The sequence below is a fragment of the Bubalus bubalis genome, chromosome 17, assembly GCF_019923935.1.
Source record: "Bubalus bubalis isolate 160015118507 breed Murrah chromosome 17, NDDB_SH_1, whole genome shotgun sequence".
NCBI lineage: Eukaryota > Metazoa > Chordata > Mammalia > Artiodactyla > Bovidae > Bubalus > Bubalus bubalis.
Window position 1 is genome coordinate 11924203 of NC_059173.1, and position 14813 is coordinate 11939015.

Below are 14813 nucleotides of genomic sequence, written 5' to 3' on the forward strand. Positions count from 1 at the left end.
GTACTTTTCGCCATGGGAAAGGGGCAGAGCCGGGAAAAGGGTGCAGCCAGCAGGGCAGGAGGCCAGCAGCCCTATTCTGAGGATTGAGGGCCGCTGCGGGTATCCCCCCGTTCCCAAGGAGATCCAGCAGACAATGGGCGGGTGGGTGAGAGGGCTGACATTTTCAGAGCACCGGTTTTCGGCCGATGTGTCTGCCCTGCTTCCCCCACAGCATTCTGCCTACTGGGGAGGGATGGAGCGGGTGTCACTCCAAGGATGGGGTGCTCCAGTCAGGCTGTCCAAGAGTGCAAACTCTGCTTCCACCCCCTACTATCCAGGTGACCCTGGGCAAGTTCTGTCATCTATGCAAGCCTCAGTCCCTTCATCTGTAAAACGGGGTGACTGAGGGCATCCACCCCCGGTGGCTCAGCGGTAAAGAACCCACCTGCCAATGCAGGAGACATGGATCTGACCCCTGGGTCGGGAAGATCCCCTGGAGAAGGACATGGCAACCCACGCCGGTATTCTCGTCTGGGAAATCCCGTGGACAGAGGAGCCTGGTGGGCTCCAGTCAATGGGGTCGCAAGAATCAGACACGACTGAGCCACTAACAACATTCTAGGGGCGCTGTGTGGGTGGGAAAAAAAGGCAGCTTGTGCTGTTCTTGTTACCACTGATCATTTCATGACTCCGTATGGGGGAACTATTCGCATCCTTATTTGTGGAATGGCAAACAGAAGCCCCAGGCGGCGCAGGGACTCGTCCTAGGACGCTCAGCTAGGAGACACTCAGCGGAACCTCTCCATGCCTCTGTTTCTTTATCTGTAAGATGAATACGTTGGCCACTCAATGCGAAGAACTGACTCAATGGAAAAGACCCTGATGCTCGGAAAGACTGAGGGCAGGAGGAGAAGGGGGTGCAGCAGAGGATGAGAATGTTGGATGGCATCACTTACTCAATGGACATGAGTTTGAGCAAACTCCAAGAGATGGTGAAGGACAGGGAAGCCTGGCGTGCTGGAGTCCATGTGGTCGACACAACTTAGCGACTGAACAACAGCAAGCTGGGGACAGCAGTACCCACGGCAGCAGGGGCTGCTGTGAGGATGAGAGACACGACGCGTGTCACACACAGACGGTGCCCCAGCACAGAAGTCCTTATTATTAATACACAGTAGCTGTTATGAGTCCCTCTACACTCAGCTGGTCTCAGTTCTGTCATCTGCAAAATGGGGCTGTTCACACCCACTGCGTAGCGCTGTGAGAGCATGAATGGGAAGATGGATGCAAATTCACTGCTGTTTTTCCCACTATTATTGCATTAGGTTGGCCAGAAAGTTCATTTGGTTTTTTTTCCATACCATCTTTTCTAAACCACTGTCAGGTTTTTTTCAAAAGATAGTTCATGCTGCTTCTGCTAAGTCACTTGAGTCATGTCCGACTCTGTGCAACCCCAGAGATGGCAGCCCACCAGGCTCCCCTGTCTCTGGGATTCTCCAGGCAAGAACACTGGAGTGGGTTGCCATTTCCTTCTCCAATGCATGAAAGTGAAAAGTGAAAGTGAAGTTGCTCAGTCATGTCTGACCCTCAGTGACCCCATGGACTGCAGCCTTCCAGGCTTCTCCATCCATGGGATTTTCCAGGCAAGAGTGACTGGAGTGGGGTGCCATTGCCTTCTCCAGATAGTTCATGAACAAACTGTTTAAAAAATTTATTTTGGCCGTGCTGGGTCTTGGTGGCTGCACATGGCCTTTTTCTCTAGCTGCGGCGGCGAGCGGGGGCTACTCTCTAGTTGTGGTACTCGGGCTTTGTCATTGAGGGGGCTTCTCCTGTTGCAAAGCACAGCTTCTGGGGTGCGGGCTCAGCAGGTGTGGTGCATGGTGGCATGCACGGTCCCACATGCCCTAACCCTAACCCCTTCTTTTTTTTTTTTTTTTTTTTTTTGGCTGCAGGGCATGTGGGATCTTAGTTCCCAGACCAGGGATCAAACCTGTGTCCTCTGCATTGGCAGGTGGATTCTTAACCACTGGACCACCAGGCAAGTCCCCCAAACCAACTTTCTGGCCAACCTAATACCTGTCCCTGTCTGGGCCTCGGCCTGCAGTTGACCTGGGGAGATGGCCAATCTCACAGAAGCACTTCCAGCTGCGGCTTTCTTCTGAGGGGAGGCTGTCTTTGGAGATCAATCTATTGAAGGGGGCTGCTCTCCAAGGCAGGGCCGGACTGCTGAGCCTGCACTCGCCCGCTGGCCCCAGGGAGAGGAGGTGGGGGGGACGGAAGAGTCCCTTACACAAACATTTGCCGATGGGTGCATTTGGGCCTGTCAATGGCTGTCGATAAAGATAGGATTTGGGGACTTATTGAGTCGTGTGCTTGCGGCTGTGTACTTAGCCCTAACGTCTCTGGTTTCTCGTTTGCCTTTACTTATGAATTCCCCAGTCTTGGACAGGCCCCGGCTGGCATGGGGGCTCAGAGATCAGCCCATCAGTGACAAAGGTGAGCCCAGTGGTGCAGTCTCCACCATGGGAAAGGCGCTGGTCCAGCGGGGAGAAGAATCGTAAAGAAATACATGATGATGCGGCAAGGAGATATAGGAACACCGGTGAAAACAGCAGAGGACAGAGCCATTACTGATAACCTGAGGAACAGGGAAAGGGAAGGCTTCCTGGAGGAGGTATCCTTTGTGCTGGACCTTAAAGGCTAGATAGGCACTGACCAGGTTGAAAAAAAAGTTGAGGCAAGGCATTGTGAGCAGAGGGAAGAGCATACGCAAAGTCAGTGTCTTGCTGGGCATTTGGGGACGGTGACCTCTGAGGGAGGTGTGGTGGGAAAGGATTAGGCGGGAGAGGCCCCTGGGTTGGGCAGGGGGTGTGTTCTAAAGAGTCTGGTGGGCGAAGCTACAGTCACAGGGCTTCCATTCCACTTCTGGACGACATGCTGGAGAAGGCGAGGCTTGTGTAAGCCCCTCCGGCCACTCTTTTTGACTCCACCTGCTCCCGCCATGCTGGCCAGCCTGTTTCTCCATTGTCACACTTGTAACAACCTCGGGGAGCCCTTCCGTGGGCACAAGTGTCGCCTCTGCTGGGAGGCCTTTCTGGATCCAGCACCTTCCCCCTGGACCCAACCCCCGGCCACCCGCCCGGGTCAGCGCTGCACTGCCGGGCGGGACGCGACAGGGGCTCACTAATAATTAGCGGGGGTGGGCTGAGTCATCAGTGAGGCCGGGTGATACCACCAAGGTTTGTGAGAGGCGGGGCTTGGTCCTGGCAGGAAGTACACGGGCAACTGAGGACGGACAAGTAAAGGGGTAGCGGGTGCAGAGAAACTGGGGCCAGGGGCCCCTGGCTTGGCCACTGGACCCTGGACAGAGAGCACTTGCTGGGTGGAGAGGGCCACTGGATGGGAGCTGTGGCCTTTGGTGGCAGTCACAGCCAGCCGGCAGCACCCGGACAGGTAGGGAGGCAGCGGGGGTGGGGTGGTGAGGATGACCACCCTGACCCAGGCTGCCCCTCTCCCTGACTTCCTGCCAGGCCTCCCGATGACCAGACTCGACGGGCAAACACCAATGGTGTGGAGGCCACTGATGCCACCCGCAGAGGTCAGCACCTCGCACCGGCTCGGAGAAAGCAGAAGAAATACAGAAAGTAGGTACAGAGAGATGGAGGGGCGCGGGAGTCCTCTTACCGTGGAAGTGCTCTGCCGTCTTGCGCCGCAGGGCCGGCAGGCTCACCTCCGCGTCGGCCCACTCCAGCACCAGCCTCCGGCCGTACAGGTGGGTGCTGTGACACAGGGCATTGAAGGCTCTCTGGAGAGACACAGCGTGTGAGTGGAGACCTCCCCGCAGCCTGGCCGCCTGCCCCGCACAGCTAAAGGCCAGCCCTGGCCCCGGGACACCCGCTCCCTGGCGGGGGTGTGAGGAGGCACTGCACGCTCCTCTTCCACTAGGGGGTTACGTGACCAGGGCAGAGCTACAACTGGTGGGGTGGTCACAACAGCCATTGTCCCGGCCTGTGATTGGTGCCTGGGCCTGGCGGCCAGCTCCCCTCCAGGGTCACAGCCCGTCTGGGGACGGCGAGCCTGTTAGTCGGCTGGCCTTCCTCCAGGGCAGCGCCTCTTGAGGAAGCCAAGCCGGTCTGGCCCCTCGATGACAAGCACACGGGCCCCTTGCTTACACTGGGTGGCAGATACGTCCTTTGCCGGCCGTGGGGGTTCCGTCCCCCGGCTCTCTGCTGCCCTCTGCAGAACCACGCTCAGGGCTGCCAGCATCCACCCGGCTCTTCCCCCCTCCTGCTTTCCACCCTTCCTGACCCTCCCCTGCATGCTGCCTACTTTGCTCTTTTTGATTTTTGTTTTGTAACAGCTTTACTGAGATATAACTCATCACCCATCTACAATGCAACGGCTTTTAGGCTATTCACAGTCATGTGACCGTCCCCATACCTGTTTCAGAACAGTGATGGACACGGACATTTAGAGCTCGTTGAACCATCGTCACCCCAAAAGGAACTGTGGACCCACCAGTAGCCACTCCCCACCCCCCAGAGCCTCAGCAGGCACTAGTCCACTTTCCAGGTCTGCAGATTTGCTTGTTCTTCATATAAATGGAATTGTACGGCACCGGCAGGTTCTGTCTTCAGTATCACCAGGTCTAGAGCTAAACGGCTCTGTGCTGGGGCCCTTCCCAAAATATCCCTGACATACACAGAGCTGGTGGTGCTTGGTGGCCAGGAGCTTGGGCTCTGAGGCCACTCTGCCTGGGCAGGGCGGGTCCTGCACTTCCTAGCCTCAGGGTCTTGGGCTAGTTAAAGAAACCTCCCTGGCCTCAGTTTCCTCATCTATAAAACAGGTGTTTTAACAGCACCCTCCTCTAGGGTTCTAGAGTAGCGTTAACATTCAAAGTGCCCAGAACAGCCTGGGGGCACACAGCAAGCGCTCATTAGATGCTAGTTCTCTTGGAGGTGGTGTTGCTGCCACAGACAGCTCTGATTTTTCTTTTTTCTCTCGGTAGAGGGGCCTTGGGTTAGCACTGAGTTTGAAGAGGGCAGGTCCTGGGCACTGTGAGCACCGGGGAGCAGCAGCGGCTGGCAGCAGCGTCTTGCTTTTTGCTTCTGGGTAGCAGTCAGCGCCATCTGCTACGAGAAGAGGCGCTGTGGGGGCATGTCCCTCTGGCTTCTCTGATGCTGCGAGGAGGCAGTGCGTACCCAGCAGTGGTCTGGACCGGAACCAAGCCCTTTCTAACCTCATCTGTACTGTGATGGTTATGGGTTGGATTGGGTCCCTGTCGCAAAGAAGATACATGGAAATCCTAACCCTCTCCATCAGGTTGTGACTTAATTCGCAAAGAGGGTCTTTACAGCTACAGTTAAATTAAGACAAGGACCTGGTGGAGCAGGACGGGCCCCTGATCCAGGGTGACTGGCATTCTTACAAGAGATGGCCACGAGAAGACATGGACAGGATAAATGCCCGTTGGAGTGATGTCCACAAGCCAAGGAATGCTGGCTGTCACCAGAAGCTAGGAGAGGCCGTGGAACAGAGATTTCCTGAGAAGAAACCAACACTTCTGTACCCTGATCTTGGATTTCTGGCCTCGACACTAAGGGCTTCTCAGGTGGCGCTAGTGATGAAGAACCCTCCTGCCAATGTAGGACACAAAAGATGCAGGTTCGATCTTTGAGTCGGGAAAATCCCTGGAAGAGGGCATGGCAATCCACTCCAGCATTTTTGCCTGGGGAATCCCATGGAGAGAGAAGCCTGGTGGGCTATACAGTCCATGGGGTTGCAAAGACTCGGACACGACTGAAGCGACTTAGCAAGCACCCACCAAGAGAAGACAACACTGCTCTTTTAAGCCATGGCAGCCTAGGAAGACAAGTGTGACCCTGGGTAAGCCAACTGCCCCACTATGAGCCTCAGTTTCCTTACCTGTAAAATGGGGTTACGTGTGTGACTTACACAGTATGAGCCCGGAGGTTGGCACAGGGTAGGTATTTGATAGACAGCTGCATCTGAAAAGTACCTGGGCGGGACACGTCATCTCTTAAAAATTAAATGTGGGTGGGGCCAAATTAAAGAAATGCCTTTGTTCTTCTCTGTGCTTTTCTGAGCGGGGCCAGGTGCAGGAAACTTTCTCTCTTTTTTTTAAAACGTTAATTTAAAAACTCTTTCTGACTGCCAGCCGAGCCTCTGCATTTTTTTCCCACACAGATATAAAAATGCATCTGGACTCCGAGCCGAAATGGCCCATTCAGAGCTTTAAAACACACGCGTTCTCAGCTGGCAAGGCAGAGAAACAGCCTGACTGGGGGAGTTGGGGTTTTAAGAGGGGGGAGAGAAATTGGTTGCAAGTCTGGCATGGTGGGTACTCCATCCTGGTGCCAGGGTCCCTGAGGAGCAGTGGTCCCGGGGACATGGTTGGGTGGGGGTGGCCGAACAGCGGCCTCTGGGAGGGGTTAAGTCAGGGTCCGAAGAAGTGATAATGGAGTCTAGAAGGAGGGTCCAGGCATGATGCTCCTACCCCAGCCTCTTTCTAGCTCCAGTCGTCACATCTGTGTTTCTTTCTTACCCGCTCTCCATTCCAGTGCCACACAAAGCCTGGAGCAGTCTCTGTTCACTGTGGTGGTGGTAAAATCATTAAGTCGTGTCTGACTCTTTGCGACCCCATGGACCGGCCACCAGGCTCACCCCAGTAGCCCACCAGGCTCCTCTGTCCATGGGATTCTCCAGGCAAGAATATTGGAGTGGGTTGCCATCTTCTCCTCCAGGGGATCTTCCCAACCCAGGGATTGAACCTGTGTCTCCTGCATTACAGGCAGATTCTTTACGGCTGAGCCACCAGGGAAGCCCTGTTCATTGTGGGGATTGCTAAAAATTCCGTCTCCCAGCCTCCTGTCCCCCCTTTCAAATCTTCATCCCCTCCTCTTTGGAAGGGCTTTGCACTCTAAGACACGAGGGCGCGCGGCGGTGAAGGCCGGGGGCTTGGATCTGGGCTGCGCCTGTGTGTCAGTCGCTCAGTCGTGTCTGACTCCCGCGGCCACACGGACTGCAGCCCCCAGGCTCCTTTGTCCATGGGATTCTCCAGGCAAGGCTACTGGAGTGGGTAGCCATTCCCTTCTTCAGTGGATCTTCCTGAATCAGGGATCGAACACGAGTCTACTGCATTGCAGGCAGATTCTTTACAGTCTAAGCCTACTTATGGTTCAAATCCCTGCTTCATCGCTTGTAAGTTGTGTGATCTTGGGCAAGCTGCTTAACCTCTCTGCACTTCAGATTCCCCATGTGTAAATCTAGAGGTAGCAGAGAAGAATGGTTGCGCAGATTCAATGAACTATTAAGTCTAACACCACACTGCCCGGCACATGGTAATTCTCACTAAAGGCTGGCTGTTGTTATTATTATGACGTGTGCCCCCGACTTCCCATTGCCACGCTGAAGAGCAGGAACGAAGGTAAGTAGGCTACGAAAGCTCTTTTGTATTTGAGGTTAGAGCACAATATGTGAATCTCTAAAAATAGCAGAACTACCCTTCCTGGTTCTAATCCCCTCAGGTGAGTAGGAAATCAGGTTGTGTTTCTAGCCCCATTGCCTTGCTGGTTGGAATGTGGTGGCCTCAAACTGTCCCGGGCAGGAAGGACAGTGATTCCTGGCTAAAACTGGCCTTGTATAATCCCGAGTAATTTGGGCTTCCTTAAAAGAGCCCGGGGAATTCCCTGGTGGTCCAGTGGTTAAGATTTCACCTTCCACTGTAGGGGGTGCAGGTTCGATCCCTGGTCAGGGGGCTAAGATCCCACATGCCTTGGGGCCAAAAAAAACCCAAACAAACATAAAACAGAAACAATATTGTTAACAAATTCAGTAAGGACTTAAAAAAAGAAATGGTTAAGACTTCCCTGGTGGTCCACTGGTTAAGAATCTGCCTGCTAACTCAAGGCACATGGGTTCGATCCCTGGCCCGGGACATCCCATGTGCCGCAGAGCAACTAAGCCCATGCACCACAACTACTGAGCCTGTGCTCTAGAGCCTGGAAGCCGAAACTCCTGAGCCTGCGAGCCTAGAGCCCGTGTTCCACAGAAAAGCCGCTGCAATGAGAAACTCATGCATGACGAAGAGTAGCCCCCGCTTGCCGCAACTAGAGAAAGCCTGCACACAGCAGGAAGACCCAGTGCAGCCAGGAATAATTAATTAATTTTAAAAGAATGATCTACTTAAAAAAAAAAAGAGCCCAGAGGAGCCTGTTATATATTTGAGACAGGGGAATGGTGAGGGGGAGACCCAGCCCCAGACCTTGGAGCTTTTGGACCAGTGAAGGGGAAGGTTCCAGGCACAGCTCCAGCCTCTCTGGACTGCTATCTGATAGCAGCTTCCTCCCAATCCAAGCCACCTTCTCCCCAGAGAAAAGCCTCCCAGACCTCAGCTCCAGGCACGGTGTGCCCATGGGGCCTCAGTCATGGCGGGCTGTCCAGAGCTCTGTGCAGGGCTGGGTGTGCCAACGGAGGAGGAAGTGGCAAGTCAGCTGTTCCCAGCTCCCTGCTTCTCGCCAAATCCTGCTTCTGGTACCTGTGTTCCTCCCTTGCCATCCAAGGGGCTGCAAACCCAGGATTACAGATCTCCTGGGCTCTAGAGAACTCTAAGCACATGACCTCAGCCTACTCATGAGACAGGTCATGCTCCCATTTCAAGGAAAGGAAAACTGAGGCCAAAGTTTGTAGGCACGTCAAGGTCCTTCTTGGGCTTCCCTGGTAGCTCAGCTGGTAAAGAATCTGCCTGCAATGCAGGAGACCCTGGTTTGAATCCTGGGTCGGGAAATTCCCTTGGAGAAGGAATAGGCTACCCACTCCAGTATTCCTGGGCTTCCCTGGTGGCTCAGACTATAAAGGGAGACCTGGGTACGATCCCTGGGTCAGGAAGATCCCCCGAAGGAGGGCACAGCAACCCGCTCCAGTATTCTTGCCTGGAGATTCCCCATGGACAGAGGATCCTGGTGGGCTACAGTTCATGGGACTGCAAAGAGTCGAACACGACTGAGCGACTAAGCACAGCACAGCACAATGTCCTTCTTACTTATCCTTTTCGCCTCTACGGGTTCCAACCCTGAGCCTTCATAACATTCTCCTCAGCCTTGAAGGGCTCCCCTTGTCAGAGCCGACTTGCTGGTGGCCCCCTGCTCCCCTCCTACAGACACCAGCACCCCCCATGCTGTGCCCTGCGCCCCCAGCTGTCTTCCAGCATCTGCTTGTGTGCCGGGCTCCCCAGCTTGACCTGGACCTCCAAGGGAGGTCTCTATCCTTGCTATCCTCAGCACACTGCTCGGGACAACACATGATCAGTAGATACAGCCTTGGAGTCTTCTTCACCGAGGGTCTTGAAAACATCTCCAGACCGGGAGGGACGCTGAGATTGGTCCTGGCTGGAGACGGAGGGCTGCCTGGGACTTAGGGGTCCTGCCCTGGCTCCCCCAGCCCCTGGATTCAGTCCGTGCAGGTGGTAGGAAAATGAGTACATCTGGCCCATCAAGCCCGAGGTTCCGCCTTTGGTTAGGCCAAGACCTCACACACACATACACACACTCCTAGGTATGGCACCGAGATGGACAGAAGACCCCGCTCCCAACATGCGTGACTACGGGACCTCGGGATGGAAAGTCCCCTGGGCCGCTAGGACTTGGCTGAACACCTGATCGGTCCCCCGGTAGGGTAACTGCTGAAGCCTGAAGATGCAGAACAGAACTCTAAGGATGTAGTGGTTTGGCAAAGAGGAGGCGGCCACGGATGACAAGACACCCCCCTAACTGGGCCACTTCGGGGCCATTCCTGCCACGATCCCATGTGCCCATGCTGGTTATTTCTGCTCTTCCTCTGCAACCCCTTCTCCGGGGTGACTCTCCTGTAGGGAATACCCAGGGCTCATGGGCCCTGGGTTCAATTTAGGACAAGCATATGGGAGGCTGGAGGGAGGGATCAGAGAGGTCTGGGGACTTTCTCCCTTGCTCCCTCCGCCAAGGACAACAGCTCCTGCTGGTGGCTCCCCCTTGACAGCTCAAGCCCTCACCTGTCCCTTCAAGGTCCCTTAGCCTGAGGTGGCGGCAGCTCCCACTGTCACTGGCCCTGGGAGGGGGGTGGATTGCATGGTCCCTGGTGAGCCCCTGAGCCCTTCTTACTCCTCCATGAATCTCTCTTCCCTTGAACCATCCGGGGTTGGGTTCTGTTTGCTGATGCAGATGGCCGCCTGAAGTCCCCTCTGCCTTGACCCGGGCAGATGGATGGCCCGCTTCAGACAGCAGGTCTCAGGCCTGGGTCCGGAGCTGTCCCCATCATTCGGCTCTCTGCCCTGGCCATCCCAGAAGCATGCCTCTTTCACCTCCTCTGACCTAAGCCACCAACTGCAGGCCCCGAGAGCCCTGGCCTCCAGTGCCAGCTAGGAGGTCTTTCTTTGGCTTTCCCTGGAGACAGGCCTCTGCCTCCTGGCAACAAAGGCTCATTCGATGCCCTTGGCAGGACTCCCATCTCAGGGACCCAGGCCAGGCCTCCTGTCCTGAGAAGACCAGGGCATCTCTCGGCCCCTCTGCTGTCTCCTGCCGAGAGGGAGGGCAGCATCTCTCAGCACATGCCAGATCCACCTGAACACGGATGCCGCCAACCTGTCCCAAACCATCTGTGCCCCCGATGCCTGGAGGAATCATGGCCTGTGCCAGCCAAGAACGACCACGTGAGCTCGGAGTGCTGGCCCTGCTGGGAGCTCGGCTCCTTCTCGGCCGAGGGCGTCGGACACCAGGGGCTGGTGGCTCCAGAGAGGAGGGGCCGCCACCCTGGAACGTTTGGTATTGTCTCTTTTTGGACCGTGCGCCTGAGGGACACATCATTTCTGTCCCTGGCCCAACACTCCCGGACTCCTGTATGCGCGCTCTTGGCAAATCTTCCAGCTGCTTCTGGCCTCCACGGGGGAGGAGCTACCCCCCTGAATAAGTGGGGTTCTTTGCACAACACTGGTGACTCCAACTGGGGGCCCCCCACTTAGTACCTAGGGCCATTCTGAGGTCTGATATCGTGGAGCTGAGGGCAGTTTTCTAAGGAATGCTCAGAGACCCATTTTCTAGGCTGTTGTGTCTAAATCGTTCAGATGACTAGATGTCTCTACCTTGTATCCATCCACCCACACAGCTCAACTCTACTCAACATCACTGGAGGACCTACTAAGAGCCCAAATGAAGGGATAGAACCAGGGAACAGGAAGGTGACACATGACCTCTGACCTCAGAGATGGAGAAAAGAGCCACTAGAGAAAGAGGCCCCCCCAGGGAGCCGAGGGCCCAGAGTGACCAGGCAGTGGGGCGGTGGGGTCTGGCGATGGCCTTGAGCTTCACAGTGGCATGGAAAGCTTGGTCTTGGTGCTTTCTTGCCTTTGATCTGACGAGAAACTTCTCGGTGTTCACTTTCTCAATTACAAAGTGGTGGAGCTTCAGGTTTCCTGAGGCTGAGAATACATGACTAGGCGTTTAATCCAGCGCCCGGCACACACTCAGGGCCTGTGCTTGCTGGGACCGGTGATTCTGCCCTTGGTGGTGTAGTTTCATCGTTACTTTTTTGGGCCATGCCACAATGGCTTGTAGGACCTTAGTTCCCCAACCAGGGACTGAACCCTGGGCCCTCGGCAGCAAAAGCCTGAAATCCTAAGCACAGAATTGCTAGGGAATTCCTGGTAATCTGATTTTAAGATGATGATAACTTTGTGCCACTGGGAAGGAGAAAGGCTGGTCAGCTCAGCTGGGCTGGCTACCTTTCCTTGGGAACTGGTCTAGACCGCTGAGTAAATCGGAGACAAGGACATCTGAACCCGGGCCCTTCTCAGAGCGGTAGAGCCCCGTGGCCTCCACTCTGACCCCACAGAGGTGGGGCAGCTTCAGGACATACAGAGGGACAGAAGGACACGGGCACGCTTTGGACCACTCATGCCTGGTGGTGATGGATGAACATCTGCTCATTGCAGGAAGGCGGCTTGTCCTGATCCCGGGTTCTCAGCCCATAGATGTGCTGGCTGAGTCCAAATCCTTGCTCTCAAGTGCAAGGCTCAGGATTCAAAGGTGTTTTCTTTTAGCCCCGGGCCCCGATGATAGGAACTAGGCAAAACTTGCAATTAAAGTACAAACCTGAGGACTTCCCTGTTGGTCCAGAGGTTAAGAGTCCACCTGCCAATGCAGGAGACACGGGTTCGATTCCTGGTCCAGGAAGATCCCAGATGCTGTGGGGCAATCAAGCCTGAATGTCATGACTACTGAAGCCCATGCGTCTAGAGCCCGTGCTCCACAACAAGAGACGCGAGAAGCCACAACTATGAGAAGCTCTCGAACCACAACTAGAGAGAAGCCCCCACTCGACACAACTAGAGAAAAGCCTACACAGCGATGAAGACTCAGTGCAATCAACACTAAAAATAAATAAAAACCCCACAAATATGGATGCACACACTTAACACACATGCTTCAGTAGACCAGTGGGGACAGCACCCTAATTCCTGGATTTGCGTCCAGTTAAGGAAACAAAGACAACTGACCCCAGCCTCCAAAGTGCAGCGAAACCACTTCACAGGGGCCCAGAGCACACCACTGCCTCTCCTTCTCTGCTGCCCTCTGCCAAAGCCTGTGGCAATTGCTTAGCACGCATCCTTCCATTTAACCTTCACAGCTGCCTCAAGCGGTAGTACTATTATTTCTGGTTGTGGGGATGAGTAACCTGGGGTGCGGGGATGTAAAATCCCTTGTGCACATTCACACAGATGGAAGGAGGCAGCTCTGATTTCACAGGCCACGCTGCTAACCACTGTGCAACCCTGCCTTTCTAGAACATGGGCCGCCCGGGGGAGGACACAGCCTGGATTCCTCATTCCCATGGGGCCATGTCCCCTTCAGTCCCTGGCTGCACTCCCTCGGGGCCATGGAGCAGGCTGTACTCTCTGCTGTCCTTGCACTTGGATAAGCAAATGTGTGCAGACCGCATACCATCACTAGCCTGACGGCGATCGCTGTTGATGGCGCCTGCACCACGGCCAGCAGGACGCGGCTGTCTCCACCTTGAGAAGCTCTGTCTGGCTCGCTCGCCATCGCCTTTTCCCACCACCAGTCTCGTTTTGGTGGAATTTGCAAGGCGAAGTCCATAGGTGCGGAGAGGCCAGGTGAGACTCCCCCTACGAGACGCTCAGCATCACCCCAACTGCGGTGGGCCTGAGGCTGTGTGCCCACATCACCCCTCCCTGCACCCCCGCCCCCTCCGCCAGCAGCGTGCAAAAAGTGAGAAGTGGGAAAGGAGACGTCAACTGGTGCAACCCCCCAATTAAAGCTGCGGCTGTTTACCAGTGAGAAGAACGCTGCCTGCCAACCCGCCCGCCATCCCATCTCCCTACTGCCGGCTCCCCCCAAGTGTTTATTTAAGCCAACACATTGCTCTGCTAATTGGATAACATTCCATGTGAAAATAGACCTTTTAAAACAACAGCAGCGGCGGCAAATAAAAACAGCTGCAACTGCAAAAGTACAAAGGCTCGGTGGGCTCGGAGAAGGGAGAAATTAAAGGCGCATGCATGGGGAGGAAAAGAAAAAGAAAAAAAAACGAATGTTCCGGTTGCTGAGCCTCAAGTCTTGCTCTTCTTCCTCAGCGACCGACCAGCAGTCCAGGTAAAGACGGAGAAGGTGGCGGCTTCTACATGGAATCCCAATGGCTATTGGTGGCCTCTTGGCCAATGGGTGGGGACACAGCTGGTCTGGAATCCCAGGTCACCCGTGCAGGTAGAAAGCTGCTTGGGAGGGCTAGATGGAGACTGGGGCTGTGGAGGCTGCTAAAGGGATGCCCGCTACTTCCCTGGGGCCCCTGGAGGAGTTGATTCTATCCTGGGCCTGTTCCCAAGAGATGTTTTAAGGCCCAGCCTTTTGGCCTTCCTCCAAAATGTCTAATTGGTGAGTCCTTTTCTTTGGGGAGGGGTTGGGGCTGGTTGGGGGTGTGGGGCAGAGGGGCTGGGCACACCGTCTGGTTGCAGCCAACACTCGCTTTAAGTGAACATGTGAATGAAGGAAGGAAGTGTTAACACATGGGTTTTGGAATCAGATGGACATGTGGGGTTTCTCAGCTCTGGCCAAGTGGCCCCATCCCTTTGAACCTTAGTTTTTCCATCTGTCAAATGGCTTCCTTAAGCCTATGCATGCGAACGCCCAGATGGGCTTTTAGAAGTGGATGTGCTTTTTAAATTGGTGCCAAGGGGCTCCCCTTCCAGAAACATCATCAGGGCCCAGAGAACTGTGTGAGCCTGAGACACTACAAACACCCCTACACGTAAGGGCAGACCCAGGCCATGGGAGAAGACCACTGAATTTGGGACTTCCCGTCTGCTCTCACCAACCTTTATCCCTGCTTCTTTCCAGCACGTGGGGGAAGGTTCTTTGAGACAGGCAGACTCATTGCACCGGGAGGCTCAGATAATAAGCAGCCCTTTCAGAGGGACTGACATTTATGCCTGGGGCATCAGGGGCTGGTAAAACACCCTAGGTTTGGGAGAACCTGCCAGTTCCGGGAGCCTGTGATAGGGGCTGATGGCCAGGCCAGGTCCCACCCCGAGTTTAGCATGTCAGCAAGAGCCAGGTCCCAGCTTCCCACGGCCCTGTACGCACAAAGCTTAGCCAGTGCTCGGAGAAACCAGGGAGCGAGTTAATGCAAATCTCTCTTGCATTCCGGGGTTGCCGCAGGTTGGGACGAGACAATGCGTGTGCCGAGTATGTGTCACACACAAAGCCTGCCGGCCGTTGCTGGAGCCTCTGACTATTGTCCTCAGTTGCCTGGTTACCCTGAGCTCT

The 14813-nt window shown here is 55.1% G+C and overlaps 1 protein-coding gene across 6 annotated transcripts in view; it reads right to left on the reverse strand.

The window, feature by feature from the left end:
• Nucleotides 1-14813, reverse strand: part of RBM19 (RNA binding motif protein 19) — a 121387-nt gene that overhangs the window by 17213 nt on the left and 89361 nt on the right. For 5 of the 6 annotated variants that reach the window (XM_044930130.1, XM_045163069.1, XM_045163067.1 and 2 more), the window contains one exon: nucleotides 3664-3784. The exons of the other annotated variant lie outside the window; for it this stretch is intronic. In XM_044930130.1, the coding sequence (XP_044786065.1) occupies nucleotides 3664-3784 (121 nt within the window). The remainder of the gene's footprint in view (nucleotides 1-3663; nucleotides 3785-14813) is intronic. 6 annotated transcript variants of the gene reach the window in all.